Raw genomic sequence first — 25,878 nt, forward strand, 5'->3', positions numbered from 1 at the left:
TGAGACATCTCTGCGAGTGGACAGTCACTCATTTTAGCATTTAGTATCATAAAATCACGTACAGACTCCAATTTACCATTTTATCCTCAGTAAGAGCAACCCTTTCATAGTGTCCGTGTATATTTTTCAGCATTGATGAAAATTTGATGTAAATAGTGTAGCTACAGTATACTTTGTGCAACAGTTAACTTTAATAGCAAATCAATCAAAATGCAATTTCAGGATACTGAAACAATTATTACCTACATAGAAAAATTCATCGATTTACTTCAGTGCATGGTCATAGAGAAATCGGGATCTTTGTAAAACCTATCAGAAGTCCCTTCCCTCCAAGTTTTGTAATACGAGGCATTGTGAATTGTGTTAACCCTCGAAGTACAAATATGAATGTTCATTGTGTTCTTCCACATAACCTCTTTGGAAAAAGTGACTGCTTCTTTATCTATTCATTTGCAGCTAACGAATTGAATATACATAAAAAAGGAAATCTAATTCCTTTGGCAAATCTGGCAGATTTCTGACTTTTACAAATATAGGTAAGGTGTGAAAATGAATAATGAAAGAAAATGAATTGCTAACTTATGGAAGACTGGATTGAGCTCCGAGTAGTTTGTCTTTCTGTTTTCGTTTTCTCTTTAAAAAAAAAATCTAGATAATCATGTACAATAACATTTACATATTCGAATATAAATATTTACATATTGATGAAATATTGTGCACAGAATTTGAAATTTGAGGTGATTAATTGATTAGTTGCTCTGTATTTAAAGTTGCAAGCAAAATATTTTCGTTCGTAAACGGGATGCCAAGAACTTTCAAGTGCTATAAGCTTGGAAGAAACGGCCCCGATACGGACATGCTTTGTAAGATCAATATTTCTCCATAACCACTGAACCAAATTGAATGAGCTTTTCTGCAAGATGTAGGTGATAAGTATAAGTTATAGTTTCATACCATGAAAGGACATTTAGATTGGTCAATTATTTTGAAAGGTATGAAATACAAGCAGAAAATCCGATTGCATTTTTTTTTTAACATAAAGTGACACCTTATACAAAACCATGAAGAGTCAACATATTTACGATAAAGGGCGATCTACTATGGGCGAATTATTTATGAACGAATTGTGTTGACAGGGTAAACTTCAGTCAGACGTGTTCACACCTATCATATGTGTGTGGTGACTACTGAGAAATTCAATACGAAGTAAGTTTTGCATTTTTTCTTGACATGATTTTACTAGTTTCAGGTGCTTGATGTGTTATTATTATAATTAATTAAGTTTTATCGCAAGAAAGTAGGTGAGGGAAAGCTAGTTTTTGGTCTTTGCGGAAATATAAACCGTCGCAGCTCGTCGCGTCGGGAGGCAGCGGCTTGTTGCCGGATAGACAAGCCAGCTCTGCCGGGGCGGAGCGGGGCCAGGGGGTCCAGTCTAGACTGTCCCGGGTCCAGCTCAGTTTCAGCGAGGCTAGGCCTACTGAAAGTAGTACTAGACATCTAACTGATTTCGACGGCATTGCTGTTTTTTTTTTCAAAGGTGTCTATGGCCATGACCGAATCTAAACGGCTTCTCGGCGATTAGCTTTGTCGAAGCAGGTCTGGCTAGACTCTCTATGCGAGTCTAGACTCGCATAGGCCCTAGACTATTTCTAGAGGCAGAGCTTGCTCTTGTGTCTTGCTCAATTGACCGGGCATAGATGGATCTTGAGATTGAGTTGTAACTAAGAATTGGCAATTGGCAATTGGTGTGTTGTATTAAATTCTCGCCTTTTACTTTTACATTTACTTATATTTTTGTTCTTTCCATTTTACATTATTATCATCATCATCATCATCATCACATTCACTATAAATGTGGGTCATAACATGGAGAACAGTAATAGACTTTACAGATTAAACATGCAATTTTTTGCACTTGTGTATTGCTATTCAAATGTTACTGGTGTGGGTCTAGTCCCGACCGACCCCTCTGGTGAGTCTGGGCACGCAGGAGGGATGGCTGAGACTTGCATCCAAGTAGTATATCAGAGTTAATTTGGCTGGTGCAATTATGAAGAGAAATACTGGATGATCTTCGATCGTATAAACAGTGGTTTTATTCATGATTGTCATCAGTAGTGCCAGTCACAGATCCGTATTACAATGAACACTAGTTGGCGCTATTGCGCTTTAACCATCAGTAGTATACATGTACATGTCTACATAACAATATACTGGCGTAATCACTTCTTTCTTTCTGTCGATCAAAATAAAAATAAAACAATTCAACTTCGTTTAAAACTTCAAAACGAATCCAGTAAGGTATGACCACTTGTATACTCAAACATCCTAACAAACTTAAATTAAAACTGCCTGACGAACACAACTAAATCGTTTTACGATGTAACACTTTCACCTACAGACATAATGATCTGTTTGAGCTAACTCCAGACCAAAAGGAACAGCTAGAACTGTACAGCCTTGTACCACATCCTCTCCCAAAACTACGAGCAACTTATGTTGTCACTACACATATAAACCGAAACCTAACTTATAAACTTTCCTTTCGTATCATGAATCTAAAAACATATACATTCTACATGTTAACAAACAATATCCAAAACCTTGCAGTAACCTAGCCCCGGAGACCCGCCGCTTTGCGGCGGGGTCCTGGCGGCTACCCCGCAGTTTCGTTCAAGTGAGAATCACGAACAACTCCCTATTGCCACATATACGGCAACTTCACAAATAAACCATGGCTAAATGTCCATCATAAACACAGTGACGATATAAAATGAAATATACACTACCCCATTGCCTTGGTCCTTCTCACCAATTTATCTGGAAACTGAATAATTTTCCACATTTTTTAGGAGTAGGCGGTCTGCCCTAGTGGAGAGCTTTGCTGCTATTTTGAACGTGTATATCCATCAGTACGCATCTACGCATGCGTAAACAATGACGTCAACGTTACGGACGCAAAAGGATATGAATAATGCATCATCGCACGGTGAATATGCATCATGTAGCGAGTAATACAGCTGTCAATGCACTGCACTGAATGCATTGTGTGCGCATGTGCAAGTGATTGTGAGTTTTAGTGAGCATCGGTGAGCTGAAGATATTTGCCTTATAAGACAGCATTTTCTGCATCATAAGCAATGAAATGCATCAAACAGTCGCCGATGTGAATCATTTAGGTTTAGTCCACCCATGTAAGTATTCCCAGTAGTTTTTGTTGAAAAATTAAGGAAATACAGCGCCGGAACGGCACCCGAATGGTACAACATTAAAATATCGAGGCCAAAACGGCGCAGCCCCAACACTGTACGTTGTACGTTGGGGCTGCTGGTCGCAGTTAGCAGTAACCCTACTGCTACTGCATCTTTCCTGTCTCAAACAGAAAGGTAACGAAAAACTTACATATATACTAGGCACGTTGGGAAGACAACCAAAACCCTGCAGTAACACAGCAGCGTACTCATCTTATAGAATTAAATAAAAGGTTGAAAATTATACAAAACAATTTTAGATATCACTGACACAGGGCATGGGATGCTGGTAGACGCAGACTATAAACTTGACCGATCGGAAATATCGGAACATATGCTGAGGTATGTGGACATAGTACAAACGAGGTGTGGACATAGTACGAACAAGTATGTACAATGACAATATAGCATGTAACATTCATAAACACAATGGCTAATGTGTGATGAAATGTAAACTATCTGCAGAACAGATGCTATAGATACCACACTGAGGCCCATGACATTGAAGGAGGGCATGTATCACATGAAAATTATGGCCAGCATGCCAGAAGGCTCTTGTCTTGCCTCAGCATATAATGACAAAACAGATTGGTGGATTAAAAAGTTGTCACATTTATATGCAGGATAATATCTACAACAACAACAGAAAAATTTAAAATGCATTAAATACACATGAGAAAAGGTATGTATTACCATGCTGCTGTACAGAGAGCCTTACATACAACAGCATTACTGACCTTTTGAAAGTAGATAGCAGAATACTGTACCATGTACAGATGTACTCTACAACATGAGAAACAACAGAGCATAGATCTATTTGAGGACATAGTCAGTGAGATAAGATGGAATACGGTGGCTACGTTGAGGATATCGCCTGTCAGGGGAGGGCATAGCTAGAGTACCGGAAGGCACTGACGGAGCTGACAGAGATACAGGTTCATCGTGTGGAGTGGAAAGCTCATGTGGGATATCGGGAGGTTCGGGGGGTCTGGGTTCAGGGGGCACCGTCATGACATCAGGGGAATTCAAAGGGGGTATACAGTCATTAGACGCTGTCGAGAAATCAGGAGGATCTGGCATGGAATGGGAATGGTTCGTCGTCACGGTGAGGGGCTGAGCACTCTCGTCATCACACTCCTGAGGCTGATACTGCTGTGACGGTAGAGGAGGAAAGTCTGAAGGAACTTTCAGACAATCGGAAAGTCGCACACGATATGAAGTAGAACGTAGCTGGTTGCCGTTAAACTTGCGGATATTGCACCACTCATTCTCAACAGTACAAACGAGGTAGCGATGTCGAGACTGGGTCTTGGATCGGTCTGTTTGAAGATAGATGAGATCACCAACCTGAATGTCAGTGTCTGGCAAGGGGGGTGGACGTGTGGGAGCCTTTGACTTGACGCTAGGACCATGATTAGCAAGACGTCTGTTGTGCTGAGCTATGATGACGTCTTTGTCATTCACAGGAATTTGCTCACTAGTGAATTGATCACGTTGAGTCCACAATTCCCGAGCAGAGAGACCATTACCACGGAGTCGACTGTTGAGGCGGTTCGTAGCTAAGGCTAGTGCAAGGGGGGTAACCGGGCCACCATTGGGGTCGTCACGAAGGAGCTCATCCTCTAGCTCACGAACAGCTTTTTCGGAGACGGGATTCTTGTTAACATTTTTCGTATGACCTAGCTCTATCGTAATCCCCTGCCTATGGAGGACCTGATCATCTCGGAGGGCTGCAAAACCTGGGGCTGAATCTGTGCGCACTACAGCAAGAGGACCCTCTAGTGGCCGGAGAGGTGGGCATAACTGGAGTAGAGCATCACGCAGGGTCTCAGTGCGTTCATCATGTATAAGGAGACTTGAAGTATATGATGTGACGGTCTCTCTGAGGACAAAGATGAGCTGTCGAGCGCGTTTTATGACATCTGCCCCGAAGGATACACCCACTACGCTTGGCGGATCACATGTGGTCTGGGGTGTTGCAGCATGAGGGACATTCCGAAGAGAAAGACAGCCATGGCAACCCTGGGTGACTTGTTGAATAGCTGCATCTAGGTCCAAGGCAAAGAAATAGCGAGAAACCACCTGTCTGAGCTGGTGTGGGGTAGGGTGGCTCAGTTGGAGATGGAGAGCAGTAAGGATGCCAGGAAGCACCTTGCGGGGAATGACAATACGCTCTTGTCGTGGCTGAAATGCACGTTCCTGCCGGACGACAAGAAGGCCATCCCCAGCTATAGTAGCAACTTGGAGATAGCGCTTCACATCACGAATATCCGTCAGCTTCTTCGACGGGCGGGTACCCTGCTTGAGGTGAGCATGCGTACGGCGGAGGTCTGGACACTCTGACTGAATCCGCCCCCATGCGTTGCGGGATGTAAATGGAATGCGTGTACGGCCAGAAAGAACATCTTCTATGGTACTGCGATGAACAGCAGCACCCTCCAACTGGGTGATAAACGAGCACACTTGACACTTGGACTCATGGCAGGGAGGAGCGTTTCTACTGGCAAAGTCTGCAGGGACATTTGCAGAGCCAGCCAGATGGCGAATAGACACCTGGTATCGGCTCACAGTTGTTAGGAACGTGGAAACCCTTGGACTAGCTGAAAACTCTCCACGACACAGCTTTTCATATGCTTGAACACATGGTTTGCTGTCAGAGAGGATACACACAGGGTGACGTGATTGAATGATATACGGGCTGAAATGTTTGGTGGCCGTGGCAATAGACAGCGCCTCAACCTCACAGGGGAGCCAGGTAACCTGGCGACCATGCAGCTTAGCGCTAAAGAAGCCAGCAACAAGAGGCTTCTGATCTCGTGTCACGTACATTGTTGCACCAAGGCCATGTTTTTTGACAGCCCCATCTGTGACAATCCACAACTGGTCAGAGGGGCGTGGGAGTGTGATGGTTCGTGAGGACTGAATGGCAGTCTGAGCCTTGTTGAAGGCATCATGCAACTCATCTGTCCAGTGGATATGGTCTTGTGATTTGAAGCCAGCAATGGAGTCATCAAGGGGGCTCAAGTATGCAGCACAACTGGGGAGCACACGAGCAAGCATCTTGTACGCACCAATGAAAGATCTCATACCTTTCACTGTAGTGGGAGGAGAGCAGGTTGACAATGTTGACATCCTGTGTGGACTTGCGCGAAGGGTTCCTTCCGACCATATCCACCCTAGGATAGTGGTAGTCTTGGGACATACTGTAGTCTTGGTCGGGGATAGGTGGAGGCCATTGGCAGCAAGGGCCTGTAGCACCCGAGACCAATTCTGTAACAGGGCTTGCGGTGTGTCAGCACCACAGTACAAGTCATCTGCCAACTTGACAACGATACCTTCAACCAACAAGTCCCCAAGTACTCGACACATCAATTCCTCCAAGGCAGTCTCAGAACCTGGCATTCCCATTGCACAACGGGTATAGACACGAATACCTCGGAAGGGTGTAGCCACACCACAGTATTTCATTGACTCCTGGGAGAGAGGTATTTGATAGAAAGCGCTGGCAAGGTCGGATGCCACAAGATATTTCCACTGACCAATCTTACGTAATGTGGAATCAACATCTGGTAAGACTGAAGGCTGGGGCTTGGAATAGCGACCCACATCAGCGAAAGCTGTGACCAACCGGTGACCTCCACTGGGTTTCTTGACCAGGAAAGACGGGTTGACGTACTCGACAGTGACGCCAATATCCTCAGGCTGTGCAAAAATGCCAAGTTTCTCGAGGTCATCAAACTTTTCCTGCAACTCAACAAGCTTGTCACGGGAATACAACGGGAGTCTGCCCTTACGCTGAGGTGGTTGCACTGGGCCCATGTTCACAACAGCCTGGAATGGTCCGGACGCACCATTATAGCCCTTGAATGATGAAGTGAACACTCCATCATATCTAGAGTGAAGTGCCTGGAAGGCGCGCCTTGTCTGAGAGGGGAGAACCCCGTCTGGATCAACAGCCACTGACTCAAAAGATCGGCTTGTGGATCGATTCCCAGGAGGCTGGGCAGATTTTGCCTGCTGATCAGACATAGGTGATTGCAACTGCTCTGTATCTTCCATGCCCATGGGGTTGACCTGGCACAAATGGGAATGGTGGCGAATAACGCAGGGAGCATCAGATAGATTGGGAATGCGGATCCTACCGGCTATGCTGGGGACCACTTGGGGAACCGGGAAGCAATCCTGCAAGGGGGAGGTAGGTGGGGAGTCTGTGCGCGGCTCTACAGCAAGGATCTCATCAGACTCAAACTGGGAAGGCAACTCAAGCTCAAGGAACTCCCCTGGCCAGAGAGTTGTGGTTGTTGCAGGAGCACGGAGAACGTGTGCACGTCGCACAGCATGACCAACTTTGGACTTTCCAGTGGAGCCATACACATACACTGTGCCATCATCCAGTGTAATCTGGCGCTTAGCGGGTCGAAGAGCTACATCATTGCGCTCCATAAATGGAGTCCCAGCGAGGACCTCAACATCGAGATTCTCCACAACTAAGCCCTCAAAATGGAAGACATGTCGATCACGAGAAAAGGTGAGACGAGTTTCACCAACAACCTCCAAGGGGGACGAGCCATCAGCTTGGCGAGCTGACTGGGATGTGGGAGTCACAGTACAACCGAAGGCATATGCTGTGGAGGCACGCAGCATGTTTCCTGTAGCACCACTATCAACAGTGATACGGACAGCATGATGCTTGTAAAAGGCATCAAAGTAAGGGGACTGACGCACTTGCACACGGAGTGTAGTGGAGGGTTCCTCACCATCTACACCAGAGTGGGTACCTGGATCAACCTGAAAATCCTGGGGGTCAATGCTATCGGCAAGTATCTCATCATTGTCAAAAATCTTTGCGACTTGGCGGGCTTTAGCCATGTACTGCCTATCAGAGTCAGGGAGATAGGGACACACACTGAGAAAGTGACTGCTAGGGCGACCGGCCTGAAGGCAGAGGGGGCAGGACTTAGCAGGCTTGGCGCGGGATCGACTTTGAAATTGCGGTTGGGGACGCCTAGGAGTAGACTGACTACGACTGCGCGGGGGAAAGGCAGCAGCACGCATGGCTCTAGAACATTCAACTGACTCGAGGAGACTGGTAAGGGCTTGAGAAATCTCAGGCTTGAGAGAAGCAAGGGTACGTGACCGGAGATCTGTACCATATCTTTGCTTGACTATTTGTGGGAGATCAGGATGTAACAACTGGAGCCAATGCAGCACTATGAAGTTTTCGATAGTTGGCGTAAGCTCCTCATCTTCCTTGATGGGCTCACCGTGGTGAGTGATTCCCCCACCTGAGGTCAGAAGGTTATCCTCTACGAAGGCAAGTATCCTTTGATACAGGTCTTCAGGTCTTTCATCGGTTTCTAACTTGATGTCAGAAAAATCAATGAAATGAGCTCCTGTTGACTGAAAGCCATAGTGAAGGCGAATTGTTGACCAAATGTCATTGAGTGAGGTAGAATTGCGCACTATGCAGTTCCTGGCAATCACAGGACAGAAATTTGCAATCTGGCCAAGCATGAGATCAAGCATGACCGCCTTTTGTTGAGCCGTCTTGCGAGATTCTGAGGGGACAGAGCTATTGTCATCAAGGAAACCTCTATTTGGATTTGCCTTTGTCTTTTTTGACCATGTCACTGACTCACCGAGAAACGGTGCAAAGTGGGGATCTAGGTTTAGAGTGTACAGGAGATTCTGTCTCCAACTTTCGAATGAGGTGATAGTCTCTATCTTGCCCAGGCACCATTGTTTGGGCACCTTGGGCATAGCACACGCCATTTTAGATGTGTGGGACTGTACACTACTGGCCAACTACAAAGGTACGTGATAACTGTAAGTCCTTGTAAAAACTTACGTTTACAGTGGACCTGGCTGTTTATTTCCAGCAAAACTCCTCTCAGAGGCGGGCAAGATTTCACTTAGGCTGTGGGTAGTGATCCAGCGCTGCCACCACGCAATTATGAAGAGAAATACTGGATGATCTTTGATCGTATAAAGAGTGGTTTTATTCGTGATTGTCATCAGTAGTGCCAGTCACAGATCCGTATTACAATGAACACTAGTTGGTGCTATTGCGCTTTAACCATCAGTAGTATACATGTACATGTCTACATAACAATATACTGGCGTGGGGATTTTAGCATTTTTTGGTACGGGTTGATCAGGAATATAGGCCTACTGAGGTGTACTGGGTTTTGTCTGGGGAGATTCATTTTTTTTTTGTTCCCCAGGTGGGTTGAGATTTGGGAATGTCGTCATGCCACAGAGTTTGTTGAGGGTACCCCAAATTCATTTATATTGCCTACAATTATGAGTGAGTTGGAAATGTACTGCTATTGAGTACTAGGATTTGAGGACAAACATTGACATTTGAGGAATATATTTGAGTGCCTCAAATACTGCCTGGCCTGTTGAGGATTTGGCCGGAGATTTCTAAAAAACAAACAAACTGCAGATCTATACTAGAAAAAGTGTGACTCAATACTAGTCCCGGCCATCCCAAGGTACCCAGGAGTGGGGTCTACATTGATAAGTCCATCATTCACAGAGAGTAACAGAAAAAAAGAATGTAAACACATTATTATGGATGTTGTTTGATGAAGTAGAGATATCTAACTTTCCTTGTAATTGTTAGGGAGTGTCTCCTAATTCCTAAACCTTGCCTTCATTTGAACCACTTTCATTGTCAAGATGCAACCAAACTAAAGATGGATGTAGGAAAGAGATTATCTGTTGTTGTTTTGTTTTTTCAGTCGTACCCCCCCAAAAAAAAAACAAAAACAAAAGAAAACAACAAACCAACAACAATGACAAACTGCCCAATCAAGCCATTTAACCTTGTCTGCAGTAACTTTTGTCAAGATATGTTCTTTAAAGAATTTGCTGCCAATCATCACACTTTCATTACTGTCTCTCAGATGGTAATGACATTGCCTTGAAGAGATGATCTGAGTCAGCACAGCCTACAAAGATATATTTGAAAAAAAAAGTCGCAGCTGTTATCAAGCCACACCCATTATTGTTATCCTATGAAAAGCTTAGTAAATAGAAATCTTTGTAAGGAATTTCATAATACTGGATTTCCACGAGCTGAAACATTTATAAACCTCCAGTTTTCAATGCTGTGTGTCACTTTAAAGATATGATTTTAAGAAGGAAAAATGCTTTCATGCCTCCTTATTCAATCTAGTACTACCTTTGAAATTGCATTCATTTCAGTGCCATGTATATGAATGGATATTAATTTTGCTGTACATCATTCTTTTTGTTGATATATTTATACCCATTCTAGGTTGACTCCATGGCAGGATGTTTGGTAGAGCTGTACATTTGGTCGATCAAAGGTGGCTATGGAATAAGAGGTATGTGCGGAAAGTGATGGATTAAAATCAGATTACCAGAATAATCGTGCTTCTATTATCCATTGTATCCCCCTCTACATTTCTCTCTTGCACTGAGCAGTACACAGAATGACCTAGCCATCACACAGATTTAGTGAGAAATAGTTGTGTCTGCAAACAGCTGACACTTCATTTTGGCATGCCTTTGACGGGAAGTGTTTCCCAAAAATGTTAGGTTCTGATGCAAGTTTGTTCCAGAATGTACAATGTATCTTGTGTCCTTTCAATGAATATTTCTTAAGTTTTGTGTTGCATAAGAGATGCCATATGTAGAAAATTGGAATTAGAAAGAAAGAAAAGATTTTTCACTTCATATTGATTAATGAACTACAAATGACAACAATTATGTGATGACACAGGAAATAACTTCAGACAAACTCTCACCCGGTAAGATTTTAGGAAGAAGTGAATGCACTAGTATGTATAAATATTTGAATTTGTGAATGGATTTGAGACATGTATAGGTATTATGGTATCACAAACAACTGATGACATGTTCCTATCTTTTTTTTTTAAATCAACAGATAGCAATATCAGCTGTCATGTGTACCATGACAAAGGAGATATTGGTAAGAAACATACAATTTATGCAAACATTTGATTTTTGAGTGCTCCAAGAATAGTAGGATTCTTAGTTCTAGTGTATTCATGTAATTCTACAGGTCAAGGAAGAGATAAACAGGACTTGATTGAAAGTAAAGCCTGCTATTAGTGCATCAAGCTCTGAGTGAATTTTGCTACAAAATTTATCATAATTTATTAAGATTGGCACTTCAGAATCACAATGCATATCTTTTACTGAAGAAAGATAAGATTGAATAGGTTAAAGGGATCGTATACTTTTGGTTGAGATCTAATTTCAGGTTTCTAACATTGTTTGGTGAGGTAATGAGAAACCTTTCATGAAATATGAAAGAGCATGTGATTCCATGAGAAATTCAATGTTTATTTGATGAAAATTGGTTTTGAAATGGCTGAGATATCCAAAACAGAGCGATTCTAATAAATGTGGGACCCACACTTTATTACGATCGCTTTGTTTTACTTTGTTTTTGGATGTTTCAGTCATTCCAAACCCGATTTTCATCAAATAAATTTTGAATTCCTCTTAAAATGGTATACTCTGTACTATTTCATAAGTGTTTTCTTGGAATCTCGCAAAAAGTTAAAAGCCCAATTCTCATCTCCACCAATACTGTACCATGCCTTTGAAATTCATGACTCTACACAAATTAAAAAAAGACTGCAATGCTTAGAGATAAACAGGAACCTTTTATTTAAAATCTAATCCAAATTTAGGAATCCGGCATGAATTAGGAATTCAGAGGATTTTGATAATTCACCAACAAGGTATATAATAAATATGTGGCTGTGTCATGGGAAAAGCAAAATATATTACAAGACAGGATGCATTGAGAATTAAGAAAGGAAAATTCTTGAAGCATAAATGGGTCAAGACTCACAATCTGCTAATTTGATAGTAGGGCTGCTAATTGTATTATTAAGTGAAACATATTTGCTAGTTGTACCACTAATTGGTGTGTACGTATTGTGATGGTGTAATGTACAGTTCAATATCATTTATGCGGTCATTTTCTTTGTATTTTCTTTCACAGTTAATACTGGTTATATGGACCAGAAGCAGCAGTATTTGGAGAGTAAGTCATTGCACATTATTACAAGGACAACACTGATCATATGATTGGATGCCAAATTGGGAAATAACCTGTTCACTTTAAAGCTTTATCTTTGATAGTGTCATTTATCTTTGCAACAAATGTTATCATTTTCAATCTTGTCAGAAAAAAGAAATGAAGACATACTTTTGATATTGCTTGTGCTGTACTGTTTTGACTAACATGTATTTTAGAGATCATATGATATATCTAAAGAAGAAATGTGTTTAGTAGGAGATGCAAATTTGTTTTGTTTTTTGTGCATTCTAATTCTTGTAGTTCTTTTTAAAACAGTTTCCTCATTATGTAGTCTTTTCAAATAAGACTGGCTTTTGTAAGTATATGTCATGGTTGAATATGTTTGTATTCTGCTGTAAAGAATGCAAAGCGGATAGTCAACTAATATAATCTAGAAAGAAAAAAAAATCCAAATTGTTAATAGAAAGTTTGTAAGCCTGAGTTTTATCCTTATCCTGAGTTTTATCCTTGGACCTAAATCAAATTTTATTTTGATGTACAATTTGCTAGTATTTGATATGCTTATTCATTGACTTAAAGATGAATTTGAAAGTGATGCAATGAATTGAATCAGTGCAGAATATTAAAGCAGTTCTGTTACAAGGAACAAGTGTACGTTGATGATTTTCCTCTATTTATTGCAGAGAAAGAAAATTCATACATGGACATACACAATATTGACTGTGATGAAAATACAAATTGCACTGAGACTGGTCATAAAGGTTTTACATCACTCGTTTTGTGTTATAAGATGCCTGGCCATTTTTGTGTTATGTTGTTTTTGTTGCTGTTTGTTTACATGGATATCTAGGCCGGGATCAAGTATGGACGCCAAAGAACAGGAGGCCCGATAAGCTGAGGGATATTCTCAAAGAAGCTGAGGTAAGTGGAGCTATTGTTGTGTAAGGAATTGCTTTTCATTGTGTTCTCTCTTGTGTATGATATGCCTTGGGTGTCCAACACTGATGAAAGTGAGTCACAAAACCAAATGCATATAGATGAAAGTTGACTTCATTCTCAATGTCCAAGCTTGGATCAAAGATGAGTCGGTTTCAGCGCAATCTCACATCATTAGAATACATGTTACAATATTGGAAGAGTATGTGGATGACAACTGATCAGAGAGTAGCACGCTGTGGCCAATACCAAGTAAGATCTGAATTGATGATGATGACGATGATGATCCACAGCATTTGTATAGTGCCATATATCTGTTGTAGAAACATTCAAAGGCGTAGACTCCTCCAAGAGAGACATTAGCAGTGGAATACCTGGTGAAAGATGTCAGTCTTGAGTGAGGCTTTGAAGTGCTCCAGTTCGTCAATTTCATGGAGAAAAGATGGGAGGGAGTTCCTTAGGCGAGGAATAATAGAGGAAAATGCCCATGTCTCCATATCCCTTGAGATGTGTACCGGTAAGTGGCATCTGGAGAATAAGACCAGATGAGCGCAGGCCAGGGTGAGGCTGCCGCCGCTTGATTAAGGGGAGACAGGTATTCTGGGGCCTGATCATGAATGGCCTTAAAATAGAGCAATAGGATCTTAAAATCAATTCTGTTCTTGCTTGGAAGCCAATGCAGCTCAGCCAGGAGCATCTCAGACTTTCCATTATAGCTGGAGAAGATCTTCTCCCCTAGCAGAATTGTGATCAAATCCTGACTGGTTGAATGTATATTATATGTAACTTAAATATTGTATACGCCATATATTTCGCAAGTCAAAATTTTCGCGAATCGGGAATTCCCGACAATTTCGCGAGTGATTAGATTTGTGATCGTGGAATCCTGTACTGAACGGAGAAGTGCACACGCGTACGTCACATTCACAACGGGATCAGAGTCAATATTTTCATGTGTCTTTAATTTCGCACATAGCACCTGACTCACAAAATTCGCGAAAGTAACAACCTCACGAAATATTCGGCGTATACAGTAGTTTTTGTGGAAATCGGTGTGTGGTATGGTTTGACCAAGTTGGTTTGGCACAGAGAAAATCATATGAACAGTAGAGGAAAAGGTGTGAGTGGATGTGGTATCATCCATGATGTGTAGTTGTTTAGATTATTTCAGGAAAGGATGTACCTCAGTGGGAAGGTAGGTCCAAGGATGATACCAGTAAAGGATGTGCTGAGGAAGAGAGGTTTATGGTAAAACTGTATTTATGTAGTCATTGAAAGAACACTGTCCTTTGACTGTCACTATTTGCCTTCTTTACACTCACTTCTCGCCAAGTTCTTCTCTCACCAACCAGCAGTCCTTTTATGAACTACATGCACATGGTGGTTACCACAAACTTCTCGTTTCCATATACGTCACCATGCAAACTTTCAAATAACACATAAATAGGGTGTGCTATAGGTCTACTAGGAACAGAGCCAGCCAGTCAGATTGTGGTTAGACAGAGGGGAGACAATAGGGGCCACTTGAAGACAAGTGAGGTTGTTTCAGGTCAGGAAAGTAATGTGTGGTCCGAAGAGGGCAGTGCACTTTATGTAGGTACATTGTACCTACTACTCTATACGCTGAATATTTTACAAGGTTTTAAATTTCCCAAATTTTACGAATCCAGTGCTATTCATGAATTTAAAAGACACACGAAAATATTGCCTCTGATTTTGACATGAATGTGACGTGCATGCATACGTTTCTACGTTCAGGCCTTTACTCCGCAATTGCGAATTTAATCACATGCGAAAATGTCAGAAGTCCCGATTCCCCAAAAATTAGAGTTGCTAAATATATGGCATTATATAGAATAACTTTGGGTGGGTACTATTAAACAATAAGTGGTGTAGCAGAAAATACTCTGCACACCTGACCTGGAGGCCCTGGGTTTGAATCCTGCCCAGTGTTTTTGCCCTTGGCCTACATATGTTTTTATTGTGTGCTTGCTCCGTTATAAACTGTGTGCATTGATAGGCCAGGATAATGTAATGACAGGACCTTTTGGAAGAGCAGCACTTGTACAGAAGAGGCAGCCTAGTGTAAATAAGACTGTATCATTATTGTTGATGTTTTTTATTGCTACTCTAATTCTTGTTGTTATGATAGTATACTACTGCTGCTCCTCCTACTACTACACTAGTGTATGATTTGTGGTTCATTATAAACCAGCTCACCCATTCACTCTCAACTACTGTAAGAATGGACATTTTTGTAGAGTGTAAATTTTCGTGCATTTCGTGTGGCCAGAGACTAGCACGAAAATAAATGCACAGGAATATATTTGCTTGTTATATGTACCACTATGTAACATCTTAATTCCATTGAATTGAAAACATGCGAACTTCATCTTGCTGGGCACAGTATGAAAAATTACTCACGCGAAAATATCCGCTTTTACAGTACCAGTACTTAATTTTCTTTTCCACCAATCCTGCATCCATTTTTTTATGTTCAAGAAATACCTGCAATTTGTGAGTTATGGTTCATTCAGAAAGATGCACTGATTTGTTTGTATACTTTATGCAATGACAGGAGCTGCTCACACAACATGAAGTTGTGGCCACCCTGTGGAGATCCCAGAAACATGTGCAACTCTTGCTGGCCAACTGTGTGGTGCTATCTGTCCAGATAGCCACCCACAGTGGGGACATCGACCGCCTGGTCATCGATCGCAGCCTCCAGGGAAAAGTGCCTGTAGACATTACCACTGGTGAGCGATGGGCTTCTCAGTGTAAATATGCAGCTGCTTGTCACAATCTGATCCATGTACTCAGTCTAATGTTGAGTAATAAATAATGCTTGTTATGTAAACCTTGAACATAGTGCTCCTCAGTCATGATGGAGATGGGTGTCTCAATACCAATGGGCACACTAGAGCACTTAGTGACAGTTTATGTAGGTTTTGGTTCATATGCACATTATTAACTGTACATTAGAGTCTGTGTTTGTATGGTTTGGGAAAAACTTCATACACAAAAAAAAGGGTAATACAAGGAATTATTGCTACTACAATGTATATCTCTTCATTTTGTGGGATTATACTTGATGTGTGTTTTATCCCCATATGACAGTTGATATCAGTTAGGGGGACTTGGCCAGAGAGGGCGCCTGACTCTTCACACATGTCTCTTGTGTTGCTGCTTTAGAGCAGTTAGTAGAAACGATGGCATATCACTACAATGTACGCAGTGTTTGTGAGGGATTTCATTGTGTTGTCTTGATTTTTTCAATAATGCATTTTTGGCTTCTATAATGATGACAGAGTCACCAAACATTGATCTTCTGGTTTGGAAAATCTGTGCTCTTCCCAGTGATATGTAGATCGTTGTATTCTATTTATAAGATTATTGCAGAAATGGTTAGAAACCTGATAACAAATTAAGATTTAAGAATATGAAAGTGATTTCATCATTGTCTAAATAAAATGGATACTGATGATGTAAACAAAATCATTCACTCTGAATAATTCATCATCTTGGAAAGAATTGCAGCAATGTAGATTTTGAGTTCACCAATGTAATAGTTTTGTGTAGCAATAGCATGCACATGAATGAACAGTAGAGGCCATGGAAAATGTACTTAAAAAATGGCTGAATGTTCAAAGGGTAAGAGGGAAAAATCTGATGAAGAGACTGTTTAACAAGCTATCTGATTAGGTTACTTCTTTTCAAGGCATTAAAAGAGCTTTAATGTCACAGTTACATTAGCAAAACTTCTCAAAGTTTAAGTTCTCAGAGTTTAAGTGGCCAGTCTGAACGCAAACTTCCCCAAAACTTCTCATGAAACTTGTTGCGAAACTTCCCACTGAAATTAGGGAAATTTCTCGAACCCCCACAAATGTTCCCTAAGTTTGTGCAGTCTGAATGCACACAGCTTGAAATTTTATTAGAGTTTGACTTATCGATATCCCAAGTACTCACTGCATTTGTCAGTCAGCTGTTAGACAGTGGGTGCTTTTTTCTTTGTTGCACATTTGCACCGGTGATCCAAAGTTCAAGAACTTATCGAGATCTGAAACTTCAATATGTTTTGCCATCAGTGTTAACGGATGAGCAAATTTCGCAAAGTGATCACAAAGTTACCTGGTAAATTTCTCAAAGTTTGGTAGTGCGAATTACAAATGTATTTATGCAGGTACTATAAGATGTGTGCCAATTAGCATTTGTGAAAGCTGAGAATGTCTGTAAGAAGTTGACTGCATATTGTATTATCATTGCCGTAGCTGTCATGACAAGCTCATTCATCATGTGCACCTGGAGTGACAAGCCCAAGGCCGCCTTCATCTTCTTCAGCAAGAAACCCTCGCAGTCCGGTGATTCGGCGAAGAAGGTGGAGAAGTTGTCCTCTGTAGATCCCAAAGTGAGACTTCCTGGTTTTTTTTCTCTGTCATACTTTTGTTGTTTGCAGATACATGTAGCTGAGGATTTGTGGTCCAGTTAAATACCTTTACCTGGCACAGACATTTGTAAGGGAAAAAAAATAATAAATTGACTCCATGGGCATTTCTTGAGCAAAATTAGAAAGGGCCTAAAAAAGGCCAAGCACCTGTGGTCGTTGACTCTCAAAGAGGTTATATCTAGACAAAAAAATAAGTATAATCCTGCGGTGGCATTTCCTTATTAATTCCTCAGTGATTATCAGGGATTGCTTTGTGCTTGATGGGATTATGGTGATGACTGGGGCATATCTTTCCTTTGTGGGTTCTTTTCTTTTCTGGAGTGATCGCCACCACGTTTTTGTATGCTAGGCCTAGGATCAACTGGAATAAGTTTTATCACTCTCGTTTTTGTCCCCGCCGAACGAGTTCGAGCAGGGGACTATGAAACGGGCTCCGTACGTGTGTGTGTCCGTCCGTCCGTGTGTCTCCCGCCGAACGAGTTCGAGCAGGGGACTATGAAACGGGCTCCGTACGTGTGTGTGTCCGTCCGTCCGTGTGTCCGTCCGTGTGTCCGTGTGTCCGTGTGTGCGTCCGTGTGTGATCAAAATCTTCAATTTGCTACTTCTCTGTCATTTATGAGCCAATTTTGATTCTGTTTGCTTGATATGATAGCACTACATGGGAGCTTTGAAACTTCTACACAGAATTTCAGTCGTGACCTTTGACCTTGACCTTTGACCTATATTGTACATTTTGCTACAAAATGCTACTTCTTCGCCATTTCTAACCCGATTTCGATTCCGTTTGCTTTATATGATGGCACTAGGTGAGGGCTTCAAAACTTCTACACAGAATTTTGACCTTTGACTTCTTTGACCTTTGACCTTGATTTTTGACCTATATTGTACATTTTGCTACAAAATGCTACTCCTTCGCCATTTCTAACCCGATTTCGATTCCGTTTGCTTTATGTGATGGCACTAGGTGAGGGCTTCAAAACTTCTACACAGAATTTTGACCTTTGCCTTCTTTGACCTTTGACCTTGATTTTTGACCTATATTGTACATTTTGCTACAAAATGCTACTCCTTCGCCATTTCTAACCCGATTTCGATTTTGTTTGCTTTATGTGATGGCACTAGGTGAGGGCTTCAAAACTCCTACACAGAATTGTGACCTTTGCCTTCTTTCACCTTTGACCTTGATTTTTGACCTATATTGTACATTTTGCTACAAAATGCTACTCCTTCGCCATTTCTAACCCGATTTCGATTCCGTTTGCTTTATGTGATGGCACTAGGTGAGGGCTTCAAAACTTCTACACAGAATTTTGACCTTTGCCTTCTTTGACCTTTGACCTTGATTTTTGACCTATATTGTACATTGGCTACAAAATGCTACTCCTTCGCCATTTCTAACCCGATTTCGATTCCGTTTGCTTTATGTGATGGCACTAGGTGAGGGCTTCAAAACTTTACACAGAATTTTGACCTTTGCCTTCTTTGACCTTTGACCTTGATTTTTGACCTATATTGCACATTTTGCTACAAAATGCTACTTCCGGCGGGGACATATATTACGCACCGCGTAATTTCTACTTTTCCTTGTTCTATTTATTCATGTATCTATTATCAGGTATCATATGTGGATCTCCCGGGGCCAAAGAACAGAAAACTGAAAAGGTCACTTTCTGTAAACACCAACCAGGAATGGGTAAGTTTGAAGAGATAGCACCACTGCTCTGTTGATTTACCACATATACACTGTGTGCATGTAGTGCAGTTTTGCTTTTTGAAAGGCTTTATATTTAAGATGATCTGAAATCAATAAGTTGAGTATTGATCCATACTGCACATTCCCTCTGTATACATGCTCCTTCTGGCATTTGCATATGTGTGTGGGGGGAGAGCTGAGATTGTCCCCAAAAAGGCAACTCGTTCTACTCATTTGGTGGGGATTTTTGTCTTTTGTTTGCAATAATGGAATAAAGTATCCTGTAGCACAGATAAACCCTCTTTGAAGAGAATGAAGATTCGACATTTGTAAGGAAGAAAGGTAAAAGGGAATACTGTAAAACATGATATATTCGCGGCATGAATTTTTTCGCAAATTGGAGCCGACTGCCTTTTTTGCGGCAAGAAAATTCCTCATTTTACAGTATGCATCATGACTAATTTCCATGGTTGTTAAAAATCTTTGACGAAAAAAAAAAGGAAAAAAAGCTTTGACGCCTATTTGAAAACTGTTGTAAGTACCTACTTATTGTGTTGTAATCGTGATGAGGATGATGAGTATTATTATGGTTTTTAATCATTTTTGTTATTGATTATATTATTATCATTATTATTATTATTATTATTATTATTATTATTATTATTATTATTATTATCATTATTGTCATTATTGTCATTATTTCGTTATAATGATTATCAGTGGTAGTAGTTATGAGCTTTGCCACTGTTACTACTGTTGTCTTCTTAACCATCCCTGTTGTTTGGCTATGTCAGATTCTAGTTTGGTGGCCATCGGCCCCAGAGACGTCCCTTCAGTGGGCCCCACCCATGGCAGCTGAAAAGGACCGGGCAAATATCGTTGTCTTTGCAGTCAACGGGTGAGAGTCATTGTTTAGCATTTTTGTTTTGTATGCTCTTTTGTGTGTGTGTGTGTGTTGTGTGTGTGTGTTTTGATCCTTCACAGTGGTGTACTGCCTTGGGTCAATGTTTGTTTGTTGGTTTGTTGTTGTTATTTTTTACTGGATAGTGTTATTTACATTGTACTACCTGTAGGGCTGCACACTAACTAATTTTTTTTCTACTGGTCTGACCTGTCTTGTTGAACCAGTGAGTACCCAGTTTTTGTTTGTTTGTTTGTTTTTTTCATTTTTTACTGCTTCATTCCTGAAAAGTTACTGGTGGGACAGGGCTTTTTACTGATCAATGGCCGTTGGACCAGTGCCAGTGTGCAGCTTTGACTGCCGATATACCTGTCCATACAGGAGATTGAATCAGTCAAGTGTGCATGTTTTAATCAGCCTTTCCATTAAAGGTTAATTCACGCCAAACATTTATGGATGTGATATATACAGGAGAACACATCAGGGTAGTTTGAGGAAAATCAGGCAGTCCCTTTTTGGAAGTTTGGATAAGAGGGTTCAATCTATTTGTGACGTCACAGTAGTTAATAGAGAAAAGGAAAAACTAAAGAGAACTCCATAAATTTTCATTTTGCATGAAAGTACACATTCCCTTACATTGTTACTTACGTATGTTAAGGATATTACCCACTCCTCCCCTGCCTTGTGAAGATATTAAAGTCTAGAGATCTTTCATTATGCTAGAAAAATAAAGATGTGTGAAATTTTCCCTTTAAATTACCCATCCCAATCATCATCCTGTCACCCACACTTGGATTTTCGCATTATGATAATGAAGCACTCCTATGGCTCAGTGGATAAAACCTCAGATTGTAAATCACAAGATCCCTGGTTTCAGTCTCCTGGCTTCAGCAGTTATGCATCTAGTCAGAAAGCTTTTTATCCTCATTGCCTCAAATATACATTTGGATTGAGAAGATGCGGCAATATAAGTAGAACTCATTAGTAAAGTTTGAGAAAAATTGGACAGACTGTTCAAATGTTATGAATTTTCAAAGTTTTGGTGCAGCCATTACTGGATTACAAGACTTCAACTGTTTGTAACATCACACACAATAATGTAAAGAAAATGTGAAGAGAATTCCACAAAATTTCATTTCTGTTTATAAGTAGTACACATTTCCTCCTCTTGGTACTGACATATGTTAACCCTAAAAGGGCCGGGAGGGGGTGGAATCTGCTCCCCCCTCGACGTTTTTCGCGCTATAATTCTGTAATGCGAGAAGGCCTCATCGCGAGGCTTCTTGACTTTCTTCGTTCAAGTCTCGCGCAACTTTTGAGACCAAATTTGCACGTCCGCGCATACTTTTGCGAAGCCACGCCCATTTTTGTAACAGAATGTCGCCCCAAAACGGGCATGATTTTGTGATTTTGTGTACATTTCCTATGGAAAACAGTGCTCTGTCATGAAAGTCATAAAAACCTGATTATTTTTACAATTAATCACTTTCATTGATTAATTTTGTGCTAATTATGGTAGAAAAGTGGTCAGTGACAATTTCCAACGAAAAAATGAAAAAACAAAAGTTGAAAAACAAGGAAATACAAAATTTAATACACGATTTTTGTACAGAATGTCGAAAACGGGCACGTTTTTGCGTGATTTTGTGTACATTTCCTATGAAAAACAGTGCTCTGTCATGAAAGTCATAAAATATCATCTTGATTAATTTTAACAATTAATCACTTTCATTGATTATTTTTTGTGCTAATTATGGTAGAAATGACGTGGGTGGTCAGTGACAATTTCGGGGGGGGGGGGGGGGGGGGGGGGGGGGGGGGCGGAATCCATCCCCCCGGTCTGAGCATAGCCAAGTCAATGGCTTTCTCGTTATGTCAGAAAAAAGGAAATATGTTGAATTCTCTTTATATTTTGTTTAAATCGTTGTCCATGCGTGATGTTATGAAATGCTGTAGTCTTCTCATCCAGCAGTGGCGAGACCGAAACTCTAAACATTAATGACTTTTGAAAGGATTGTCTGAATTTCCTCAGACTTCACTGATGTGTTCTACTGATATTGCTGCATTCACTGAATACACTTAAATATTTTGGTTTCATTCTCCCTTAAAGGGATAGTATAGTTTTGGATGGGATGACACTTCAGCTTTCTAATGTTTTTTGAAGATCATTATTTTAGATCATTAGAAACATCTTATGAAATACAAAAGGGCACGTAATTGTGAGGGGAATTCAAAGTTTATTTGATAAAGATATGTTTTGAGATGTCTGAGATATCCAAAACAAAGTGATCATACAGCTGTAATTAAAGGTGGGGCCTACCTTTCATTAGGATTGCTTTGTTTTACTCTGTTTTTGGATGGAGACAACATGTGGATCAGGGCACACAAAAGTAAAGACATTTGCTATTGCCCATAGGCATGTGAGCCCCTAAGGAACATTAATAAATATATACATACATGAATTAAATTACAAGTATTATACCGTAATACATGTCAACATGTGTGCATACATATTATTTCAACGTTTGGATGACTTTCTGCACTTTTTGTTTCATGCTCTGCCTGCCATCAGAAATAAACTTGAAGAGCTCTGTTTCATCCGAACTGAAAATGATCCGATAGCAGTTGACTTCAGGTGGGTGTAGTTCGTAGTGGTGTGTTTCGTGTCCATTTGTAATTCACAAGAGTTTATTGTTATTACTATTGACTACTTGTTCATATCGATCTCTAATGTTCATTTTCATTGTTTGATTTGCTCAAATATGCATCAGTCTTTTGGTGTAGTGTTGCAACATATTTGAAAGATTACACACATGTATAATTATGTAAGATTGTATTCTACAAAACATAATTGCAGATATCCTGTTTTAAAGCAGAATTACCATGATTTCTTTTTTTATTCCTAATGAAAGATTATTGTAGAAATTCACCACCATATTGATTACATTGTCATTACTGAAATACCTGTTTTCATTTAGTGTTTTATCTTTTGTCAAAATAATATAGTACCTTTTTTTTACTGTATTTTTCTATGTTCTGTGTATAGTTCTTTTATTCTTTGTGTGTGCTTTTTATTAGATGTGGAAGTAAAATGAATTAATGAATACTCTTACTTCCAAGTGAGAATACTGTAAAATGAGGAATGTTCGCGTGCATTTTAATTTCACAAATTTCGCGAGCGCCAAGATTCGCGAAATTAAAATGCACGCGAAAGTTCTTGTCTACACAATGCATTGATGCCAGTGGCAGTTCGCGAAAATTTCATGCCGCAAAAAAGGCCGTTGGCTCCAATTCGTGAAAAATTCATGCCGCGAATATATCATGTTTTACAGTATCCAGGAAAAGCAGAGAAGAGGTGATCTCAAACTGAAGGAGTATGATTTTTGAAGTCAGTTGCAAAATGGTGACACTTCACAGTTTGCCTATGTTGTACTAGATTATTGTAAATTATCTTTACTCAGTCTCAATCAGCCAAGACATATATACACCCTTGAGGTGGCGCCGGGCAAATCAAGTATCGATACATGCATCTACGAGTGTTCAAAAAGCAGAGTAAGTTACATGTCTTCCGAGTTGGATCAAGTAACTCATATTTATATATGGATATCTTAAGTTATGTTTGATTCACCGTCATGTTTGGAGGATAGCATCTATGATTCTTTCCAATGGCAGACATATTATACAGCATTCTGTATACGGATCCAATACAAATAACTTCTTTGTTTTTCATGATTAATAACTGCTCTCTATCAACTGTGTCGAGAGCATACACATTGTTGCTCTCATTGTTAATTCATTGTTATTGTTGATATGATTCTTGATATTATTGATTTTGTTATTTTTATGATCATTATCATTTAATTTTAGTCAGATTGATGTATTGGGATTTGAGTCACCCAGCAAATAGAGACAGCATTTGTGGACCATGCAGTTGATCTGTCAGCTATTAATATTGTTTTGTAACCAGATATGCAAAACTTGTGCATTTTTTGAAAAGAGGAGACTGTCATTAGCTATGTTGTCTGATGTTATACAACACTAAAAAAAAAAAAGATCTTGCTATCCAATTGGACTTGTGCTCATCATGTGACATTAGCTATAAGAGTACCATTTGAATGCTTATGCTGTTCAGTGTGCAATATTTGTCATCACAGTTGTGAAAAGCTCATGCTGGCACCATCAATCCATCTAAATTTATATCTGTGGTTGACTCTTATTAAAGCTCAAAGTTTTGCACCTTGGCACTCCCTCTGAGGTCACAATATGCATACTTTGAATTGGCAGCATGCACTCAGATCAGTTACAAGCATGCACAGATACTGTCCGCCATCGCTTCATGAAAAACTGAATTCTGGAATTAGCATTGACTATACTCTTAGTTCTGTATACGCCAAATATTTTGCAAGTTTTTATTTTCACAAATTTCTTGAGTCAGATGCTATTTGCAAATCTAAAGACCCGTGAAAATATTGACTCTGATCCCGATATGACTGTGACGTGCATGTATACATTTCTCCTTTCAGTACTGTACTCCACGATGGCAAATTTAACAAATCGCTAAATCGGCTGGAAGCCTCAATTCACAAAAATTTAGACTCACTAAATATATGGAGTATACAGTATTAGGTCAATGGTTTTACTTGTCTGAACATTGGAACAAGATTTCACATTCAGTGAGATTTTAGATGCTCTATTCCATGATTCCTTGTTTCATCTTTCACCTTATGCAAAGTCCTGTCATATTGCACTGATGACTATACTGTTTGTATATAAAACAAAAAATGAATGTAGATGTTATTCTTGCTAACAAATGCTATCACTGTCTGCTTCACTTTCAGATTCAAAAGGCTGCCGTCACTTCAATTCCACTGAAAGGTGAGTTAATCAGTCATGGTTAGGATATCAATAAAAAAGTGTTTATATGCCAAGTAAGTATTGTACCCCAGCTTTTCTGCAATTTACTTGTTGAATACTGTGAAGGCTGTTATTTATGCGAGGGTTTAATTTTTGTGAAATTTGTGAATCACCGTTGGGCTATGAATGCAAGAACACATGAAAATATTGCTATGTACAGTAAAGTGTCAGAGTGAACGATTACGATAGCGTCGGTGTCGAATCGAGGAAACAACATCTCTCAAAAATGTCTGTGGCCTCATCATTCACGGAAATGCCTGTGCAGGAAATATCAGCTTTTACAGTAGTTTGATGATTCTTTCTCACCGTCAAGATTTACACCTTCATATTTCACCTTGTGCAATTAGATTGATTTGTACTTCTTATAATTTCTTGTGACAATCCCTTTGGAGCTAGGCATTAGCAGTGATATTGTACTAATGATGGAAACCACCAGGTTCTAGGGTTCTTATGGAAATGAAAAAAACGTTGTTAGATATGGATATGCTTCCATTACTGTAGAAACCAATGACAGAGAGAAACAAGAGGAAAGGTTTAAGATGTATCATTTTTGTGCTTTAATATGTAAATAGATATAACATAAGAACTGATTCTGATTGTCAGCCTTTGGCTGCATTCATCCGACTCGAAAGAGAGAATCACGTTTCAAAACGTGTTTGGAATGGCGTAGAAGATATATTGAACGCATTT

The 25,878-nt window shown here is 40.2% G+C and overlaps 1 protein-coding gene across 1 annotated transcript in view; it reads left to right on the forward strand.

The window, feature by feature from the left end:
• Positions 1-10,526: 10,526 nt before the first annotated feature.
• The window catches only part of LOC139745277 (WD repeat-containing and planar cell polarity effector protein fritz homolog), a 77,600-nt gene continuing 62,248 nt past the window's right edge, over positions 10,527-25,878 (forward strand). The window contains exons 1-11 of the mRNA XM_071655681.1: positions 10,527-10,606; positions 11,170-11,214; positions 12,262-12,303; positions 13,151-13,221; positions 15,815-15,992; positions 17,505-17,641; positions 19,296-19,373; positions 20,168-20,271; positions 22,847-22,909; positions 23,736-23,826; positions 25,113-25,149. Coding sequence (XP_071511782.1) covers positions 10,546-10,606; positions 11,170-11,214; positions 12,262-12,303; positions 13,151-13,221; positions 15,815-15,992; positions 17,505-17,641; positions 19,296-19,373; positions 20,168-20,271; positions 22,847-22,909; positions 23,736-23,826; positions 25,113-25,149 — 907 coding nt within the window. The 5' untranslated portion in view covers positions 10,527-10,545. The remainder of the gene's footprint in view (positions 10,607-11,169; positions 11,215-12,261; positions 12,304-13,150; positions 13,222-15,814; positions 15,993-17,504; positions 17,642-19,295; positions 19,374-20,167; positions 20,272-22,846; positions 22,910-23,735; positions 23,827-25,112; positions 25,150-25,878) is intronic.

The sequence above is a fragment of the Diadema antillarum genome, unplaced genomic scaffold (assembly GCF_040938485.1).
Source record: "Diadema antillarum isolate AM-2024a unplaced genomic scaffold, OU_Dant_1.0 scf00000036, whole genome shotgun sequence".
NCBI lineage: Eukaryota > Metazoa > Echinodermata > Echinoidea > Diadematoida > Diadematidae > Diadema > Diadema antillarum.